The sequence below is a fragment of the Mugil cephalus genome, chromosome 8 (assembly GCF_022458985.1).
Source record: "Mugil cephalus isolate CIBA_MC_2020 chromosome 8, CIBA_Mcephalus_1.1, whole genome shotgun sequence".
NCBI lineage: Eukaryota > Metazoa > Chordata > Actinopteri > Mugiliformes > Mugilidae > Mugil > Mugil cephalus.
This window is the reverse complement of record NC_061777.1, coordinates 27,261,871-27,284,924: the sequence shown is the minus strand read 5'-3', so window position 1 is coordinate 27,284,924 and position 23,054 is coordinate 27,261,871. Positions and strand designations below refer to the sequence as shown.

At 39.1% G+C, this 23,054-nt stretch overlaps 1 protein-coding gene across 1 annotated transcript in view; it reads left to right on the top strand.

The window, feature by feature from the left end:
• The window catches only part of si:dkey-215k6.1 (transmembrane protein 132D), a 248,486-nt gene that overhangs the window by 83,413 nt on the left and 142,019 nt on the right, over positions 1 to 23,054 (top strand). The window contains exons 2-3 of the mRNA XM_047592574.1: positions 1,720 to 2,138; positions 3,101 to 3,678. Coding sequence (XP_047448530.1) covers positions 1,720 to 2,138; positions 3,101 to 3,678 — 997 coding nt within the window. The remainder of the gene's footprint in view (positions 1 to 1,719; positions 2,139 to 3,100; positions 3,679 to 23,054) is intronic.

The following is a 23,054-nucleotide window of genomic DNA, read 5'->3' as shown; positions in this document are numbered from 1 at the left end:
GTCCCAAACCTTTTATCTCCAACTTCTGCTTAAGTGGTAAAGTCCTGAATCTCACACTAGCCAGCTAGCCATGTGAATTAGCTTTGTTACGTTACATACATTAGTTGAGCTAGCTAGACCTGTGCAGTATCCATCCTAACTTCCAATCAACCAGTGAGAAGCGCTCTGGGGCCCTGAACTTCTGGCCCCACTGCCCAAACTGAAGTGTATGCTGTATACATGCATTCACGCGCAGCAGTTCACCAGTTCACCAGTCCACAACACTGCAGTAGTCCACCGAGCTGAAACACAGGACACATGTGTCATACACAATGAACTATTCACACACAACTACACTACAAAAAGTGAGGAAATTGTGTTCATCAAATTAAAAGTCATTGTTTATCATTTTATCATTAATTTATGCGCGGCAACATTTTTGACATGGGAAGACTTATAAAAGCTTATAATCCTCCCCTGCACGGCAGCGCCCTCTGGTGGGGCCCACCAGCCCCTAATATAAAGGAGCCGCTGAAAATACATAAAACTCAATTTACACCTCTGCTTTTCAGAAAGATCCACATTGGTTCTCTATGTCCTTAAACAGTACAGCAATCATCATCCAATTCTAATTCAAAAGATGGTGAATCCTGATTGGTGCTCAGAAGGAGATGACATCTCTCTTTAAACTAGGGAGAAAAGCACAGAAAAAAAATAATTGATATTGACAAGTCAGAAGTGAAATAAGCAAAACTGCTTTCACGCTGGCAAAAAATACAGTGTTTATGCAGGATCATGTAGCAGCTATTATGGTAACTGAAATCCAAACCCTGGTCATAGAAGCAGCTTTACCTGAACTCTACCAAACCACAGAATAATTAACTCTGGCTTGTGTTGATATTTTGCTAACTTATATTGGAAAGAGATCAGTTTAGTGGTTTGTAGCCCTGAATAATATAATGCTTACAAGCCAAGATGGGGGATAAAGATTAATAATCAAAACTTCCTCCCGATACAGCACAGTCTTAGGTACCCTTTGTCCTCTTAAGAAATGAGATACAGCATAAACAAAGTAATCCTAGGCTCCAAACACCCAGTCTTTGTGAAATGCCTGGTAAATACTTGAGGAAATGAATAACAAAACTGAATGTAAATATATGGACATAAACTGCCAAAGAGCAATATGTTAAATTTTCTTTGATTTTTGCTGAGGTGTAATCCTTTTTGAATGTTGATAAAAAAAAAAAAAAGGTGATGCATTAATGTAACCCGTGATGCTGAGTCTATCACTTGTATACATGACCGAGAGCTAATGTGTTTGTGCTCATTCCTCGTTGTCGAGAAGCTGTTAAGAAACACCATGTATCATGGTCTATGTCTGTGTCAGCGAGTTGTAATGCATGTGTGAATTTATGTGAAAAAGCTGATAGATGAGAGCATGTGTTCATATCAGTGTGGGTTTGTATACAATAAAACTGCATTTCACAGGTCAGTGAGCCTCAGATTTACACACTGTTGACTTTATTTTAATAGATGATTAGCAGCTTTGGATTTGAGTTGAAATGACACTGTATGCATTGGGAATTGAGATGATTTTGTAATGTAATTAATGTTTTCTTCTTTTTTCTCCTCTCCATTCTTCTTCTCATTCTCTCTCTCTCTTCTCTATGTTTTCACTGGATGTTTTTCTCTTTTGCTTTTCCCTTACGTCCTACCTCCCTCTTTTGTCAATCATCTCAGTTTCTAACAGCCGAGCAGGAGCAGCAGGTAGTGGACCAGGTGCAGGGCCGGACTCCTCACAGCCCCGTTTCTCCTCCTCCCTCCCCACATACCTCCCAGTCCAGTGCCAGCTAAGTGGTGCTGACTCCGCCTTCTTCCTACGGGAAGCCAATCAAGAGGTCATGCGAAATGGAAGCCTTTCATCACGGACTGAGCCGTTCTTTCTCCACCAGCTAGAACCGGGTGTTGCTGTCCCGCAGTCCCTGCCGAGCGTCAATTGCACGTATGGAAATCTGAGCATCGAGCAGCCAATCCCAGTGGAGCTGCTTCAAGGTCCGCTTCCACATCTGCTGCTCTCAAAGAACCAAGTGACATTGAACTGGAAGGTTAAAGGTCAAGTGGTGGTGTCCAAAGTGGGATCAACAAGGCCCTGGATACAGGTACTGGCAGTTGAATGCGTTGCTTTGGATAGTGACTAAATTCTTACTCATATTATATGTGATGCAATTAATTACACTGCTTTACACAGTTATCTATTTAAGAAGCATGGCTGAATCCATAGGTAATTTGTGTCTGTTTGCACAGGTGCTCATTCATTATAAAGCCATTATTAACTACTTGATGATAACTACAGGCATGTTAGCCTCAGGAGAATCAGTTAATGAAATACAGTCTGTGTATAAGGAAGTGTGTTTATCTGTAGTGGAAAGGAAAGACTTTATTTCCTCTTCATCCCTCCATTATGTATTATTGCTTATCTTCTAGAGGGTTGCGGGGGGCTGGAGCATATGCCTGCTGATATTTGGAAAGAGGCTGGGGTAAACTGTAAACAGACTGCCAGTCCATCACACGGTCATCACAGACAGACAGACATTCACATTCACAGGCACACCTACAGCCAATTTAGAATCACCGTAAGGTGGAGCGCCCAACGAAAACTGACACAGACACAGGAACAACATGCAAACACCACATAGAAAGGCCCCAGTCGGCCAGCAATAGTTCTAACCACAGCACCACCATGCTGACCCACCTTTCCTCTTCCTGCCTTTGCCACTAAATCTGCATTTGATTATTTTTGGCCACTTGGAACAGTAAAGCGAATACAGAGAACATTATAACAAGCATTTGCTGAGATAAACATCTAGCAGTAAGGGAGCACTTTAGCATTTCTTCATCATATTTATATCCACCTGACGCAAGCATTTCCAATGTCTAATCTGTGTTAGCTCGTCTTCAGTTTCCTCAATTTCCTGAGGGAAAGAAGACAGCTTGTCAGCGGATGAATCTGTTTACAGAGCTTTGCTTCTTCATCTTTTCATCATTTATTTTTGTTCAAAGATGCTAATACAGTACTGTCCAACTTCACCCATTGTGACATATGCATTTGTTTTCCATTCAGGTGCTGTTTTACCTGGTAGGACGGCGCTGGGATGAGCCTGATCCACCTCCTCCATCCCTCCTCCCATGTGTTAGAGCCTTGGCCATCCGTGACGCCAGTGAAGCAGCACCATCCGCAGGCTGCCGACTTGTGGGACCATCTGGCATCTGTGTTGTCCGTCTGGAGATTCCTCCAGCTTGGTTTACACCACCACAAGTGAGAAAAAGGCCTCCTGAAGTGAGTTTGCCATCAGTGGATGTGTATTATTCAATTATACCAGTAGAAGGAGCTGGTCAAGAGTGTCCGTCCGTTGTTAATGAGCCATGGAGAGGTCAAAGTGCAAACAGTGGGCCACTTGGAAGCCTCGGTCTGGGTCTTGGGGGACAGTGGAACCCTGCAGTGGATGGAGGTCTTCAGGACATGCTTAAAGCTGGTTCTGTGGCAATGAGCGTAGGTCCAGTTTCGGCCACCGGACAACGACTGCAGTTAGATGAAAATGTGGAGGTTCTGGTGCCACCCAGCCTGGTTCGGCTTGGAAAGACGGTGGCATTTGGCATCTACATGAAGACAGATGCAAACATGGAGCAGTTTACACTAAGGTGAGAACAAAAGCTCCTTTACCAAACTTATTGCTCTCTTTTTGTCTCATTTGACATTTAGGTTTCTGACTGCTTCTTTCTGCTATAATCTCTTCTCATTCATTTCCCTGCATCCACACTCTCTCATCTTTCAGCACTGCCTCTTCCTGAGGTTGATGGCTGTCACCTTTGTGTACTCAGCGTCTTTCAGGAGCCAGTAATGCAAATAACAACTTCATGAATATTCATGACTGATCCAAGGAGGAAAGAATGAAACAGAAAATGAAAAGCAGATAAGGGAAAGGGTGACTGGGAGGTTTTGAAGTTTGGGAAGAGAAGAAAATGGGAGAAAAATTAGAGGACATCTGGGTCCGTCAGACCAGAAGGATGGTACCCTTAATGAATCTCATGTGTCTTAAGAGGTCGGCCAGTGGTTTCTGACATAAGCAGCAATATATTTTCATTTGGTTTTATATCCCAGAAAACAATATTCTTTTCCTGATTATGATACGTTTACAAACTCTGATCACACCTGTAGAAGCGATGAGGTTCCTGTTCGGTTCCCCTTACAGACACTTTGTTTTCATTGTACAACACCCTCATACCTGTGTATGTGTGTCCAAATACTTGTGTGTGATAGCGCTACAGAAAGATAGTGGAGAGAAAAAAAAATCACCTTCTCCTTTTGTGTGATCGCAAGTTTTTTTTTCATCAATTGGCTTCTTTATTTTTCTCTATTTCAGCCAACCGTGCTTCATTCCATTCTGTTCTGCACTTTTCCTGTTTTAATTCTGTCCCATACACTTGTCCACCTATATCTCCATTTTGAAGAATCTAAAGGTTTTTATATTGAAAAATATCTTAACATGTAATCCAAATACCTATCTCTTTGCATCTGCGTTGAGATGTGTGTATGTGTATGTCCTAGTTGCAACTCTTGCCCTCTGCCCTTGCATACACTCCAGTGGATAATCTCCGATGTTAGACGCACAGTCAGACATGTAATAAGGCTTAAGTGGATCTCATTCCTGCGTCCATGTGTGCCCATGTGTATGTATGTGTAACATAATAAGCCTTTAGTGTGCTCCATTACACAGAGGTGATGTGATTATGATAAACTGCTGAGGAGATGGAGGGACACGGTGCACAGACGAGTCAAAGAGACAGACAGACATCAGACAGACATATGCAGATAGAAAAAAAATGAAAAAATAAAAGTGTCATCAAGGGAGATGGATAATGACGGGAAGAGGAAAGCTTATTTGACTTGCATTTCTTCCTGACGGCTTTTCTGAAAGAAAAGCAAGGGCACAAGGACTGGAGGAAGCACACATTTGCTAAATTGGATGGTGCATCCTTTCTATCACCTATCACCTGTCACTGGGCTTGTAGTCTCACATAACCATACATGTTTCTGCCGCTTTGGAAAGAGGCTGCTCGGCCCCAATCAATGAGCCGGATCTGTGGCTGTAGATTGTGTACTGATTAAGTTACACAGCCAAGTCATCTTCTTCCAGTTAAGTCACATTTTGAGTAACAGCTTCTATTTTGATCACATTTTACAATTAAGATTTTTTTTAAGCCAAGATGGAGTTTTCACTGGGTACTTCTCCATTTTCCCCTTGTTTTTGTGTAGGATTCTTTTGCTGCTTGTTTGCTGTTGTTCGTCTGTTGATTGTTATGACGTGTTCTGCTGCCTTTCTTGGCCAGGTCACCCTTGTGAAAGAGGTCTTGATCTCAATGGGATTTTTATCTGGTTAAATAAAAATTATATATAAAAAAAAGAGTAATAACAAAAAAAAAAAAAAAAAAAAACACTACAATTTTTGCAATGATTGTAGCATTTTTTGGTGGGTTCATTGTAACCACCATGCATGGTTATGTTCCTTTCAGGGGCAAAAAAATATACAATGACCATGGAAATAACAAGAAAAAACATACATGTGGTATCACTCCACCCATTGCTACTGTTATAAATATATTCCATTACTAGTACAACAGACCAATTATCCACAACGATTTAAAGTTATTAGAAAAACCATGAACATTTACAGCTACCACAAAAATCCATTAAAATATTTTTTTCAATATAAAACCACACATTCAATTAATCCAATTAATCTAATGGAACAAAAAGTGCATTTCCACATCCATATACATATAGAGGATTAATAGAATGTATCACAAAGAATGCAGACACAAACATATTCAAATTTCAGTGTTTTTCAATTTCAGTCTGCTGCCATGACCATACATTCGAATGAAAATTATACTGACTGAAAAAACACCTAGGAGAAAAGCAACAGCCATGTGGTAAAACAGGCTGCAGTTGGTTTCTGACTCTGCCACACAAGCTTAGATATTAATAAGAAATTAAAAGAACCTTGCTGGGTCAAACATGAGATGGACTGTACCAGTCTTTGTCCCTCAACCTAGACTCACTTTGAAAGCCAAAGTGGAGAACATGAAAAGCAGATACCTTTTTTGTTAATTAAGAAACACTGGAGAAAGAAGTCAGTGTGTTTGTGTTATTCAGATCACACTGGACCCAATGATTTCAACTGGATTTAATGAGAAATGTTTTTTTTTTTCTTTTGGTAAAAAAAAGACCCTTGTTCAGCTTCTTATCTCATATCCCTTTTACATTAGCTGCAGGTTCTAGTCATTAAATCATTTTCAATGCAAAGGTCACTGCCATTCTTCAAAGGGCTTCTCTTCTCTCTCCCAGAATGCATTTTGTTCATTGTAACATCCTCAAAGATGGCAGAACTAAGGCCAAGATGGACAATAAGTATCAAATCAGAAAGAAAGAAAAAAGATCATGGACAAGAGTGATTTGTTTTTCGCTAAGGACACCTGATCCAGCGTTTTCAACATTGAGCTATCCAGTGTCCACTGTCTCCAATACTTAACTGGAGATCCTCCATAAATCTAGCTGACATCTGCCACAGAAGGAAAAACTAAAATGTTTTACAAACTGACTTGGGATTGATTCGCAAGTGGATTTTAAGAACAATGGCTCAGTGATAGGAATATTTTGAACAAAGTTCTCTTTCATCTTTCAAAACTGAGTCCTGGCTCTAACATACTGTTAGGAGAGACAGTATGTTGGGCTGCAGAGATTATTAATTTGGTGAGCTGCGCACAGGTGACAGACATGGTGTGACAATTAAAATTACAATTAAAAGAAAAAGAGAAAGAGAAAGAGAAAGAAAGATGTTTTTAATAAGAAAGGAAAGCTATGTAGCTTTCTGCACCACTGCTGAAAGCAAACAGACTCGGACAAACTTGACCAGGCCAGACTGGTGCTCTGCTGTCAGTAAAGAAGCTTTGCGTAATAACCTCTCCAAAGTGTCAATAAAGTGGAAAAACAAATTCAGTTATAGACCTAATTTGTACAGTTGTTTACATCTGCAAGTCATTTATTCTTGCAGTCTCCACAATATCACATTTCTCCAATCAATAACTTGCTTTCCCATGCACTTATCCTAAATCAGTTCAGCAAAAAATTATTGCTCAAAAGTTAAAGTGAAAACACTAATTAATTAGTGTTTCTCAGCTCACTAATCACTTGCACCATCACTTGTGACTTCAAAAGATGGAAAAGAGGGCAAAACTTGATGATAAATTCATGTTTTGTGCAGCTCCAGTTCAGTGAGGATCCAGCCAAAAGCATTTAATAGTGTTAAAATCTGGAGAAACCCATGCAATAGAAGTGTGATGCTTTGAATTTATGATTAGTGGAGCATTTCAGCATTTTTCAGCAGCAGGAATGTTGACAGACTAAGGGTCAAAGTGATTAGTATCTCCCTCATTAAAAATCTGTCATCTTGAACTGTGCTATAATTTTTGTCTTGCTAATTAGTGAGATGATTACTGATGAGGGGAAAAATGCGATGCGTGTATGAGAACTAGATAGATGTAGATTGAAAAAAACGATTAAGAAGTGGCAAAGCGGTTTTCTTCTTCCTTGTATTCTTTAATTTCTTCTGTTGTCACACCATTCATTCAGCAATGCAAGACATGTACTTTTATAGCTGATTGCAGAGGGTTAGTGTAATCTTAGTCATGTTTTCTGGAAGTCTGCAGAAACTTTTATTATATCTTTCTGTTTTGTATCACTCTGTGTTGTGTTTGTCTTGTTTTTCTGTTGAGAAGATCACTTTAGTCATTAAATGTCTCTTTGTAAAGGCTTTCCAAGTCATAGCTAGTCCTCACTTTAGATAAGGTCACACAAATAGTTTAATTACAATCAACAAATGTTTTATAAGTACCATAATTAACCACGAATTACAGTAAGCTACAGTAAATTTATAAACCATTTATTAAAAAGTAGTACCTGTGTAAATAATAACATGTATGCTATTACTTGTTATTAATGTACATTTAAAAAGTTTATTTGTCATTTACTTACACATTATGTTCTTATGACCCCCCTCCTTAAACCTCTCCTTAGTAACTAGTTTGTTGAGGGTGAGTTATTTTTTTCGTTTGTTTACTTTCATTATTCATATGGAAATAGAAAGTGTTTGCTCTGCTGTATTAGTCATGTTGTTACTACTATATTCATCATAATCATAACCTATGTTATAATAATGAGATGTGATCCTTCATATATAGAATGTTAGTCTCCTATAATCCCCATTAGCATGTTCGAGAAATATTCAAAATAAACATCATTCATTTTTCATATGTGTTCTCAATTAATGTATGAGGGGAATGAAAACTACCATTTCTACAAGACTAAATATATGAAAAACATTTTCCATTTCTCTCTGTCCAAGTCTTCCCTCTCTTTGTCTAATGCACAGTATTGCAGTGGCATTGTCTTCTTTTGTGTCTTGGACTTTCTTCTTCTATATATGATATTCTCAGAAGGCAATTGTTCACATCCCTTAGATCAGAGATCCCCCTCTTTGTTCATTCTCTATTTCAGTCTGTTCCTCTTTGGAAGTAGCACTCTAAATAATCACCGTAGCTGTTAAAATGGACTCAACACAGAATGCACTTACTGTTGCATATACAGTGCAGATTAAATGTATTTGCGTCCCTCAGAATCTTCTATATTTTTGCACAAAAATGATGGAAAAACCCAAGTCTGGAATGTAGACAAAGAGAACCCATCGCACAAATGAAACAGAAATATTATGCTATGGTATTTGTGCAAAATGGCAAAAATGCGTTAATTTCAAGGCCAAAATAATGTTGTTGTTTTTTTTGATTTTTTACAATCTGATTTTCACAATGCACACTTATGGAAGTGTATGATGGCACATACAAATGAACTTTCTGAAGAGCTCAAAGAGTTGTTGCTCATCAGGGTGAAAAAAGGTTACAAACCCATCTCTAAAGAGTTTGGAATTAACAAATCCACAGTCAGACCGTGAACAAATGGAGGAGATTTAAGACGACTGGTACCCTCCACAGGAGTGGTCGACCAACAAAGATCACTCCAAAAGCAAGATGCATGATAGTCTGAGGTCACAGAGGAACCCAGATGAACTTCTACACAACTAAAGGCCACTTACACTGGCACAATGCACACTTGTTCAAGTAAATGGAAAGCAAATGTGGAAAGTTAGACTAGATCTTGGAGTCAGTGTGACAGTTTCTGAACATGGATGACTGTATTATTCAGCATTCTCCTGTGTTTTCTGAATGAGGGCAGGGTCCAAAAAGAGACGCGTGTTTAATCATTTTAGTTTTCTTAATGAGTTTTCCCTCAGATTTAAAGCCATGCAGTTGTACTATAAATTGTACAGAAACTTTGTATTGGTAAAGGAGAGGATCCAACCAGCTTCCATGTCCAACTTGTAGTTGTAAGTAGAGTAATTGTTTATATTTTAAATTAATTTATCAAAGTCTTCAATCAAGCATAGGGAGGAGATGACTGTAACAACTGTTCATTTACCATTATTGTATAACTTTTATATATGATACATCTATGTCCTCACACTGCAACTTTCTTCTTACTGAGTCACTAAAGAATTAGGAAAAGCCACACTACACACACAAAGTATGGTAAACAGATTAACACTCTATCAGCAAACATATGCGCACACACCACCACTACTCTCTAGTTTAACCCACGCTGTCACTTCTGTTTTCTGAATATTCCCGTAATCCACTGCGCACTATCATTCCGTCTACAGCATTCCTCTGATACCTTCTCTCCTCTGTATCCTCCGTCTTCGTGTCACCGCCTTCCTTTCTTCCTTCTCCGTCTTTTTCTCCCTCTTTCCATCTCAAATCGACCCTGAATATTCATGAGGGTGTTATTTGCATTGCTGGCTCCTGAAAGAGGCTGAGTACACAAAGGTGACAGCCATCAGCCTTGAGATAGCGCCGGTGTTTGTGCATTTTGGGGCTGCACGTGTGTGTCTGTGTGTGAGTGTGAGGGCAAGGAAACTAGTCAGAAGTAGACACAAAATATGAGAACAAAATGAGGAAAGAGTGAAACAAACCACACCATCAAAGGAAACAATATTGTATTTTAGCGGTTTCACTTGCGAAATGATTGACATTATCACTGAAATTCTAATTAAATTGTCTCTGGCTGTGTTTGAACTAAATTTGAAACATTTTCTCTTTTTGAGCTCAGCTGTTGATATGACAGTGAGCCTCTTGCACATGCACATGCATGGATACATGCTCCTATATACAGTCAATGGTGTGCTCACATGTTCCTTTAAGTGTCTCCTCACATAAAATTTCAGCGTCTCTCCTCCCGGCACTCTGCTGTCTCTTTTCTTTGTGTGCCTCCATCAGTCTTTGAGCCTGGGCCTACCAACGCCAATTTGGGGACGCTTGATATGCAAATTCCTGGGCAGTTATTGTGTTTATTGTGCATTCCACTCCTTGTTGCAGGATAGAAGATCCCCATTTAGAAATGGCTATGCTGCTCTTGCTTTCCTATGTGATGGGGGTGCACCGGTTGCACAGTAAACCAAGTGCTGTATGTATGTGTCTTAATGCATTTACCTCAGCAGTTATTACAGTTTGTTTTTATTTTCATCAGGAGCCGCAGAAACAGTTGATATGTTTACTGACAAAAAGAATCCCCCTCCTGAAGCCCCCCTCCCTTGGACGTATTTATTCACTTGGCCAGGGACCCAGGCTTACAAAAACATAATGTCTGTTTTATTATTCTGGGACCCACTTGAAATAAGCTACAGATGTTCCTATTGTAAAAGTTCCACTCTTTACTCCAAGCTAGTTGAACAGCGGCTGCACTTCACTCTTTCTCCAAAAGGGAATTTGTGGGATGTTACTAAACATTATTGTGCAGCTCATAGAATTATTGTTGTTTTTTTGCTAAGAAATAAATTTAGTTCTTGGAAATATAATAATCTTGGAAAGGGTAATATCAAAATAAGTGCAATTACAGACTTGTATCTTTATGTAACGCAGATCATTTTGTGATTCTGTGTTTAAATATAGTTTGGAGGTATTTCTGAAGAAAACGGGTCACTTTATAGATAGAAAATAAGTTCAAATGTCATGGTTTTTACATTTTTGTACGAAGACAGCTGGTCTTGCTTTTATAGTGCTTTACAGTCACAGACAGATCTACCCAATACCCATTGTCTTGTAGATTTTTTAATCTGTGCCAAGTAGGCCCATTTGGTAATATTTCCATCCAATACCTTCTTCTATTTCCTTTTCCTTCACTGATCACATGAAGATTGTCTTAGACCAGATATTTGGCTCCGTTTTGATGGTAAAAATAGATCTCCTTAGGCTAAATGTTGTCTACGCGGCCTTCTGTTACTGCAAGATGACACAATTCTTTGGAGACTTTCTGCTATAAGTAGCTTAATATCTGCTCAAAACAATTTACATATTTTCTCTATCTCATTTTCTTTGAGTGCCACGCTCCTCGATTTAGTTTAGAAAACTTGCACTTCACAATACTGCTTACTGTTTTTGGTGATTCTTCCTATTGACTGTGCGCCGTGGGAAGCCTCACACAACAACCCACTGGCTCTTGTTCATGTGTGTGAATTTGCGTTGTGTGGACATACATAAATCTGTTTACACAGTCACATTTTGGGGATCTGCCTCTGGTTTGGAGACAAAAAGCAAGTCTTTATAACACACTACAATTTAGTATGAGGATATATGTGTTCAGTCAAGATAACAAATTGTGACCGTGATGTCTTTCTAGCTTATAATTGGCTCACACATGGATATGTTTCCAGATATTTTAGGGGCATTCTTTTAAATCTTTAGGTAAACACATGATGATTAAATTAAAACAAATATGTTACATCCTGTCAAATTCTTTGATTTCATTCAGCTTGTCAAGCTGTCATGAACAGTGCTCTGGTGTAATATTATCAGAAATGATCAATGGAAGCGGCCTCTGATACTGGATACTGGCTAAGATACCATCGGCCTCATGAGGAATTAGGTCTGTTCTGAGCTATCAGATGTACTCAATAATTGTGAATTCTTACTTATTTTTTAGTTAGTTGAGAGTAACAGCAACAAGGACAGAATATTTTAAAAGGCTCTCATTACTAATGAATAGACATCACTAACTGGTTTTCCTTATCATGTGATCATTTATTACAGTCATATGTTTTTTAAAAAAAATAAAATAAAAAAAAAAGAAGCCCCACTGTTGCAGGATCACTCCTGCTGAGTAGGGGTGGTCTTTAATGCCACTTAGGACACGTTGCATTCACACTACCAAAGGAATGTGGACACAAGTGACTCAGACCAAATGTGTCAAAACTAAGAGATCAAATGCAAACTCTGTGCATTCTGGAGGTGTTCACACCTGTCTTTTACGTGGCCAGAAAGCCCTAGATCAGGCATGTCAAACTCAGTTTGGCTCTGGGGCCGGATCCAGACTTTCTGTTCTCAGGTGGGCCGGATCAGCAAAAGAATGTCAACTCCAAATATTTAGCTTTGTTTTTCAGTACTATGCTTTATCATTCAGCCTACATTTGTAGCCTACCCTACATATTATAATCACGGATGACAAGGGATCTTTTCTAAGCACAACACATTTATTCAAAAACAATGGGAAAAAAATATTTTTCATGTTTGGCCGTGAATGTGTTAACAACTGGTTTATTTTAACAGTTGAGTGAATGCAGTTTTACACCTGAACCAACTCACCACACTAAACAAACTCAAGTGGGAGCTATAAAAAAAAATATTTTCGCCTTAATTGTCATACTGCTCTGAAATAAATGAAAAAAGAAATACAAAATAAAATAAAATAAATAAATAAATAAAAAAAGTTATTGCAGTGCATGGGCAATAAGATTAGACTACATCAGATCAAACTACTATGCTGGGCCTACTGAAGTTGAGAATATACTGCACAATATTAATTGTCTTTAATATGACATACTTGTCTTTATGATGAGTGGCGCCGAACATTAAACTCTTTGAACACTGCAACTTGCTGATTACATACCAAGCACACTGGTTTTGCATTCACTTCTGTGAATAAATACTTCTCGGTCCATTTCTTCTGGAAAACTCTGCACTCCGTGTCCACTCTTCTTTATTTTGACAGTGCCATTTTGGGAAGGGTGTGTTGACCGATAACTTGTTTAGTAGTGGTGAATGGTGAAGCAAGACTGCCGGTTTATATTTACTTGGACACATCACGTTGCGAATGTTTATTTCCTGTGACTAACTCGTGTCAGTGCCGCATGCTTGACGTGAGCGCTTTTACACATTTACTGCCCTCTAGCGGCCGGAGGGAGCATTTGGTTTGTATATATTTTAAAAAAATCACAACTTTTAATAGAAATTAGCTAGAGACTCGCTTCTTTTTTTGACATACTCAGAAATTTATGCCGGGCCGGATTAAATGACCCAACGGGCCGGGTCCGGCCCGCGGGCCGTATGTTTGACATGCCTGCCCTAGATCTTAATGCAAAATCTGAACAGTCTCCCTCTACTACACTACTGCCTCTATCTTGCTGTTAAAACATTTTATTTAACTTAAGATGCCGACAATCTCATAGGTATTCATTTTCTAAGAATAAAATACTTAAGAAGTTGTTTTAATGACTAGTGGGGAAAAAAATAAGTTTTTCCAAAAACTGTTCAGTAAGTAATGATAATTTTTTCACAAATCAAACCACTTCATCTGAAGGACTCCACAACCTAACCCTCCATAGAAAGCTTAATATGTCTCATCTGTTCATCCATGCCCAAAGAGGGCAGTGTTATAATATGATAAAATATGTTAGACAAAGACAAAGTTTTGACTCACACACTATGATCTTGAAAGTATTGCTCTTCTACGGTTCTGTGGTCTACACGTATATGAACAGCCTTTGATGAACAGCAATTTTCAAACGTTTTTTTCTTGTAAGATTATAAGTGCCTGGTCTCTAAATGATATGACTGATCCTCTGATAGTCTTTCTGTTTGCGGTTAAATGAGTAATAACTGACATTGAGGTTTTGTGCCTCACTGCTGGGCTTAAAATCAGTTCCTTTTCATAGCTGTGAAACAGAAAGGCCATCTTTAACAGTGTGTGTCTCAGAACTTTAAAATTGTACTTGGAAAATCTAAAAATAAGTTCTGACCAGAATAACCCTACATGTGCTCAATGAACTGTGACTGCCCCCCACCCCCACCCCCACCCACACACACACACACACACACACACACACACTTGCAATTCAGTTGTTGAATGGTTGTCACATTTATCCCCTGAGCCAGTCAGCGCCATCAAAACTATTTTTTTTTTTTTTTTCTACAGCCATGAGATTGCCTAACAGCTAGGAAAGTAATGGTCTATATGATGTTGCAGAAAGCAGAGGTCCAGTAGCAGACAACAGTCAACTTGCAGAAACATACTGTGTATTTGTCGTAATGGCATATGCTTGTCGAATGTCTCTCAAAAGTGGAGATTACAATGTCAGGCAGCAGACCAGAGGCATAAAGCAACGGATGGTTGCTCAAAGTTCAACAAATCTGTGCTCAAGATTTCCCATCAGACTTGTCCAATGATGTGTGTGAGTTTGGTCCTGAGCTGTGTAATCAGTGAAGATTCCTTCCTCAAAATAAGGCTGTTATTTGTATTCTCGCCATGTTCCATGTCCACAGATTAGATGCAGTTTGATGGGCCTTCACAAAACACAATTTATAAATCCACTATGTTCCTCAAAAGTCACACTTGTTGCAGCTACATAGTCCTTTCTGCTAAGGGTTGATCTGTCTTTTCTCCATGTTATCCAGTGATTGCTTGTAATGTTGTGATCTGGGTAATCCAAACTTACTGCGTTTGCACCTTTTGCACTTGTTAAATCACTGCAGAGTAAGAACTTTGCCTAAGAGTATAAAACTTTAATGATAAAGTTACTTATTAATAAAGGAATTGAACAACCCTCGAAGCCCTTTTAGATTTTAGTTTGTTGATTCCTTGGGTCCCTTGTACAGGGACCAGGCTGTTACTCAGACACCAACAATTCAGTGAAGATCCCATTCAGCACTCCAACGTAAGATTGTTATTTTTCATTTCTGTTGCACCAAAATCTAAGAACTGCTTCTATAACAATATTATGTTCCTATGCTGTTATATTCACTCCGGTGTACAGCTTTTAACAGAACAGAAGTAAAATGTAAATTCCTTTCATTATTGTACAGCTGTTGGATCATTTAAAAGTCTGTTCCTGATTGTATCTCTATTTATTATTGTTTGATGCTAAGTTTACCGTGAACCAGTTTGGTCATGAGGGGCAGTTAATTGCTGAACTTAAACTGAAATCGCATTAAGAACAGATGCTTCCCTTTGCCAGGGTATTGTATGACTACATGGCTGGTTCCATGATTGACCACTGTGCTTCATGTTTGCTCGTTTATCAGTGCTAATTTGCCAGGCTAATCTCCCCATTAAGCTCAGTGAGAACATTAGCCTAGCAAATTAGCACTGATGAATGGGCTATTATTCATAGTAAAATCCCCCACTTCTACTCCCCTGGCTCATTTCTTCTACCCCCCCTTCATTTTTTATCTGTCCAATACATTGTCTTTCCTCATCAGAATTTACAATCTGTACCATGCTGTCTCTATTTTTGGACATGAATGTCATATAATACATCACCTTAGCACAAACTGTATAGGACTGAGATGTTTGTTCTGAAAGCGGTTAAGAATAGTTCAAGATCTAAATTCAATGTGGGCCATGTTTAGGATGGAAAACTGTTACTGGGTGTTTAACATATTTGTCTGTTGAGCAGATTGTTGGAAAAACAAAGCCATCGCAGATGCCTCCAGTCTTTAGTCTATTTTCTCCTGTCTTTTCTTCTCTTCTGTAAACCCCCCTCAGTTCTAATCTTAGCAGTACTTAACAAAAAATGCCCCCGCTTACACACATACATACACATCCTCTGTATCACACACACCCTGTGTGTCTTTTAAAGTAGCATGTGGCATGTGTTCTGATCCTCTTTGTGTTCTTTGCTTGTGAAGGTAGTCTCAATTTTGTCTTATATTCTAACCCCTATAGAGGAAAGCCACAGAGCTCCTGTGCCTGCAAAGCTTCTTGTTTGCTAGAATCTCACAGATAATAGGAGGGAAAAATAGAAAATTGAGGGAAAAAAGGAAGAACAAGGGGAAAAGAGTGGGTGCGGACCAAAATGGAAGGGTAGAAACAGCAGAGGGAAGTCAATATCCTTTTCCATTTCAGTGTCTGTGCTCCATGTGCATCTTTTGGTCCTACTGCCTACTGAGGTCTTATTATGACAGTTTTCCCCCTCATAGTGCTCTTTGTCTGCTGTTTCTCACCCTCTCTCTCTCTTACCCTCTCCATTTCCCCTAATTAGTATGTGCTATGTGTGTGGTACACTCAGCTAATTAATTTAAGTACTCATCTTGTGATTAGTTGCTGAACAAGCTTGTAGAGACTCATCTTTATCTGTCCATAGAACCTGATCTCCAAAGATACCTTACACTTACACACACACACATGGTTGCACACAAGTGCACACACACATTGTGTACAATGCATTTCAATGAGAGCTGCAGAGTTTTTTTTCTTCCTCACTGGCCCTTAAAGACAATTTTGAAGTCTGTGAAGGGACCATTAGCCTCTTTCACACAGAGATTGTGCCAAAATGCCACTAGGATGACCCCTTCGTTATTTCCCTTTTTCTTATTCACACTGAGCTAAATGAAGTCAGCCTAATGTGCCCCCAGTTTTCTTACTGTTAATTAGTGTGCGGGCCTTACCAAATCAGAGACATGACACCAGACAGGCCAGCTCTCACACTCACACAGACGTCGATTGGGCTCTGTGACTACTGCATCCCCTCTGCCTTATTCCATCTCGGCACCTTTCACACAGAACAGTGAGGTGACACAAAGCTTAAACAGTTCAGCCTTAAACAGGCTGCTTGAAAGTGGCTGTTTATACGTGTCCAACTCAGACCTGATTGGACTAATTGTTTGATTGTTATGGTGTGTTTCATATGTAGCATGTTTCTGTAAAACTGTTTAAGCTGTTGGTACATTTTAAGAGGCGGCTGTTTCAGACATTTAAAAACACTGAAAAAAAATGAGAAAAAAAAAAAACTTCACAAACCTCAATCTCAGAGATGTCTAAAAGTCTAGAAGAAGAAATTACTTTCTCCTTTTGAGCTCAATTTTATGTATCATCTATTCTATTATTTTCCTGGTAGTTGCACTGCCATCCCACTGTTGATGCAAGCCGCAACATTTTTAAATGAAGAAAACAAACATGAACATGAATATGGACTAACTGCTTCTTTGATACTTGATCTCTGTCAGCTTGAAGTAAACGCCTGAAATAATGCAAGTCAATTGCTTCAAGTGTTAAACCAGTTGTAGTCTGATTAAAGGCGTATACATCACGGAGAAAAATGAATTCCAATCGCATAATCTGGGTCTTAATCGGATAAGGAGAACTCCGATTTTAGTTGGAGGAACGTGTTTCCATCTACATTAAGTTGTCCAGTTAGAGTCCGATTAAGGCAATAATTCATGTGCAATGGATCATGTGCAATTTTTGGTATCATGTTTTGGCAATCCCATGATAACAAAAATAATTGAAAGCCCTGCAGAAACTGGCAGGCTAGGACTAAGTTTGATGGGCATGCCATGTTAGTCACCTAAAAGGCCTGTACTCTTGACTCCTCATCTTCCTCCTCTATTATTATCAGCTTCCCCAAAGTCCCAGCCTAGCTGTTTCAGACATGTAGAGTGCAGTCTCTGTGATGTTTGGAAACTTAAGGTGCACCTATAGATTAACTGTTCAGTCAGTTTCAATTGACAGGGAAAAAAAAGTTACATATACAGTATATATATAAACTACAATATGTGTGCGTATCCTTTGTCCAAATTCAGTATCTCCTCAATGTCAACTTGAAGCACAGGAGAGACAAGCCAGTTTCTTTTCTTGGTGTAAAAGGAAGAACAAACATCACAGTGCAGCGTACATGTGGGTGTGTGTGCATGTATGTTATTACACAGAGATTAAAATACAAAGGAAGAGTGTGATAGAGAAACAGAAGTGAGGGACAGAGAGACTGTAATGAGTACTCCAGTGGAGAGTGATAAGAGAGACAGAGAGAGAGTTGGTCTACATAATGAGTCCTCCAGCATGGAGGTGGCATGTAGGAGGGATGGAGAGAAAGAGCGATGAACAGTTCTATTCCAGTGGAGAACAGAGAAAGCAACAGAGGTGCATTGGATCACAGAGAATGGTCTGTATAATGAGTATTTCAGGGGACAGCTAGTAAGGTAGAAGACACGGAGGGGGTACCACACAATACAAATTCAATGTGGAAAAAATGGAAAATCAAACAAAAAGAGAGACAAAAAAGGTCTGAATAGCATGTTTTTTATGCAAGCTCTTTTTCAATGTAGGTAAAAGACTCATTATTCTACAGTTGCCAGACATCAGTTTTCAGTCACAGACACAGTGTCCCGTATTGTGATGTATTCTCTTTGTTACTGCATTTTGAGCTTTCTCTGGTTGTGCTCTTTTGTTTGCATTGCCTGCAATTACAGCAAGTATCACTACGGAAGATAACTATTCAGGCCTTCTTTTGTTTATACCAAAACAGACTACTGTCAACATGAAGTGATTGATTTTTTTGTGGGATCCAAAGTATTTACTTGATAAAGACCTGCTGGTTACAGGTATTGACAATAGGTGTTAAACGAACAGACAGAGTGAATGGCTGCAAGCCTTTGTTGTACAAAACATCCCTTAATTAATTTGTTTTTCACTTGATTTTTACTTACAATATTATTCCAGTGATCTTTAAATATCTATGTTTGTTTTTCCTTCAATTTCACAAGTGTCCTGCACTGTCGACACATTGTGTAGACACCTGGTAGTTAACTGGTTGCCTCCTAAACTTAAATAAGTAAAAGTATTTACCCAACTAATCATAATTTATAATTTATCAAAGTGAATCCACAATATTTAGAAATTACCCATAGCAACTGCAGAAGTACACATTCTAATAGAGTATGCCTAATTCTGGTTGAAATTAGGTTACTAATTTCGTCTACAATGGTCCTGTTCAGACCTTACTGCCCTGAGCAATCCCATTGCAAGTGGCCAGCTTTTGGTAAGTGTGTTCACATCTAGCATTAAAATGTGCAGCAGAATATTTTAACAGTTACTGTCTCTAATGGATCTCTACCTGGGGATATGATACATATTTTGGAACAGGCTATGAAGTCTCGTTCAATCAATGAAAGCATACAGCCAAGTCATTATTTATTCATGCATATTCACCCTTAGAGACCTGCACAAAGCCAAACTCTTGTAACATCCATATTTGCCATAATTCCACAGCTGTGTTATTTGAAGCTGTGACATAAAACTCTACTGTAACAAAGGTAAATACAGACAATGGTGATTATTGAGAAAATACAGCAACTTACCTCATACATCAACATGATGGCGTTAATAATCAATATGTTCTGTAATTAATCACCAGTGTTGGGAAAGTTACTCAAAAAAAGTAATTAGTTACTTGTTACTTCTGTAAATTGTAATGAGATTACTTTAATAGTTACTGCATTTGAAAAGTAATTTTAGTAATTTTATCTAGTATTTTTTGAAACCTGGGCGATTCAATAGTCAACAGGTGAAACATGTTCTCTACAATGAACCCAGCAACCAGCCTGTTAATGTCGTTCTGTGTTACCCAGTGGCGACTGATGGAGTTTTCTCCAGGGGGGACTATAACTCCAAAATAGATATATAACAAAAAACAAGCAAACATATACTAAGGACTACATAAATGAAAACAACAAAAGCAACATTATAATGTCATGTAGCCAAACATAGCCAAACATGGCTAGGCACAGTGCATTTTCCATGTGGATCCCAGAGTGTTCATGCTTCTTTGACTTTAAATCAGTCGTCTTAATCCATGCTGGGTCAGGTCCTGACGTTTGAGAAAGGAGGCAGGGAAAACAGAATAAAGCGTTAGCCTCGCTACATGCAGCTAGCCAAGCCTTGATGCTAAACCAGGTCCTGGAAAAAGACTGAGCCTATAGTCCCCTTCTGTCTTTGGACTGCTGATTAACTGTGATGTTCGGCTGATCAGGTCCCAGCTCTTTCACGTCGAGCTTCTTGTCTCAAAAGTGATTGTTTTAGGTGACTGCGCATATACAGTAAATGGGTGCGTCCCAGCATGGTCCTATCTCTTGATTTGAATAGGAGTTACTGCGCATGTACAATTTTAACGAGAGTCTATGTGCAAAGATTTTTGCGCCCCAGGGCGGAAATACGTCACCAATCAGACAACGTCGATGAACGAAACAACTTTACTCATCAACTATAAAATATTTATCTTGCACATCTAAATATTTATATACACATATTTCGAAATATCTTTATTTTATTATTTAATTTTTATTTAAAATTTGTATGTATTATTTAAGATAATGTGGTGAGTGTTGAGTGGTGGGGCGGGGCCCCTAGCGCCCTCTATTGGCCAGCTGCCACTGGTGTTACCTGCTTCTGTGTTCCAACAGTCGAAATAAAGCTTTGCTTGTTTAGGCGGGGTCGGCTGCTCATGGACTCCTTCAAAATGACCGGCGAGCAGGATCTTTCGCCCCAAGTTTTGTATTGCCATGGTGGGCTGACATGGACAGGCTGCTCATTGACTTCGCAGCAGTTGAAAGAAACATGTCGCCTGGGCATAGAGTGCATTTCACGCGAATATTTTTGTCCTTTCGAGCTATAAACTGAAAGTAATGAGGATATCGCCACCGGCCGAAACCCCCAGTCTCCGTCTTCAGCAACGTCACTCGACTCAAATCGATCTATGGCAACGTGCTCAGGCAAGTAGCTCACACACAGGCAGCACGCACACATGCCTGCACCACTTAAACAGATCAGAACTTTACACATAGTCGAACAGGGCTTGGGGAACGCAGGAAAGTGCGTTCCTATCGTCTAGTAAAGTGATGTAGTTACCGATATTTTCAGTCTAATGCGTTACTTTACTTCGTTACCCAAAAAAGTAATTTCGTTATAGTAATCCGTTACTTTGTAACTCGTTACCCCCAACACTGCACACTCATGTACTCATGTTAAATAATTTAATATTGTTTAAATTTGATAAATACTTGGTTAATTGCCATGACATTTATTTATTTTTTTTTTTTTGTCATTTGTTTTTTCTAATAAATGAGGCAAAGTGGTAATTATACAAGATCAACCCCAATGAGTAAACAGTCTTCAATGTGACCCAGGACCCCCAAGTAATGTCGTCAAATGTCACCCAGACCACTTCCAAATATGGTCAGAAACCAGTTCTCTCTCAAATGCGTCCTCATGGCATCCTGGGTTCATACCTGTAGTTTGAGCTGGTCACATGTAAGCTAATTTCCCAGGATGGAAGTTGTGCTAGAATGCAAGGTCTAAATAAGAATCAGATCTAAAGAGAAGGACAACTAATGTGCTCATTTCACCAACATTGTCTCATTAACTACAATCAAAACTTAGTAAATGTGATGTAAAAAAAAAAAGTTCAGAGATGAATCTTACCAGAATTGTTATGCCTATCAACCAATGCTATATTTAAAATCACAGTAGGAAATCCTTAGCACTGTTCTTTATTGCATATCACTTTATTTTTAAGTAGCACTGTTGGTTTGGTTACTTTTAAGGCATATCTGATTTCAGGTACTTTTATTTTTAAAGCACAGATTTCCAAGTTAGAGCTAAAGAGTTCAATGAGGATCTCCATAAGACAGTATGTTAATATTTCCACTGAAGTAATGCTTGGAAGTCAGTGTAATAATACTCTAATTGTGTTATTTTTTAACTGCCTGTTACATAACTACATCATACACATACAAGTTCTTACCGTGTCATATTTATAACTTCAAATGGGACTGACTTCCAGGACATCTGTCAGTACAGCGTATGTGAGACTAATATGTGCAGCAAACATAAATATTCCCAAACTCACTTTCACACTGTCTTTTTCACATGCAATGTCAGTTTTAATAGATAGATGAGGCTAAGCTGCCAGATTTTTCAGTGGTGCTCTTAGTATTAAACTGATGCCATGTGCTGTTTGAGAGCGTATGTTCCCAGAAGCTGTCATATTATGATCAGAAGTGGGTGGCATCAGAGGAGACCTGTCACCCAAATATCTACAGATACGGATGGGTTTCCATGAACGGAGAAAAAATATATAGATATATAAATAATGCACAGTATGCATATGCATACACACATTTTCAGTGTATGCCAACCTCCTCTTCTGTCCTCCTCCACTCATAGAGGGAGAAAGCAGGAAGCAAAAAGAAAGTTGAGAAGAGAATTCTGCAGAAAATGAAAACAGATGCAGGGATCAGCGCATGGACAGACAGACAAACACACAGACAGACAAGAAGCAGATAAATGGAACTGCACAAAAAGCCACTCACCCACCCATGCACTCACACACGATTAGTCAGCAATCCTGCAGGTGCACACATGCAGTCAGTCAGACAGACAGAGGGATGGACGGACAGACAGACAGACTGTTATCCAGTCCACCTTCTTAGCCAACCTGTCAGTCTGTTTGTCAGATATCTAGTCATCCATGCAAACAATCAAGCCAACCACCTCTCCAGTCAACCACACAGTTATCTATGCAATCAATGCATTGCAATTTTTCTAGATATTCCTATAGCCATAATCAGATAACACTGAGGCGCAGAAAGCATGAAGCATTAGAAAGATTCTGTGACAGCGAAATGGAAGGAATGAAAGTGGGAGATACCTATAGAGTTCAGTGTGCAGTTACATAAGAGGTACACACAGTCTAATGGGAAGGGGGGAAATGACAGGTGCAACTGAGCAAACAAGAAGAAATGGAGTCTGATAGAAACATGAGGGAAGGAAAAAGAGTAGGATGAGAGGAAAGAGTAGGCGT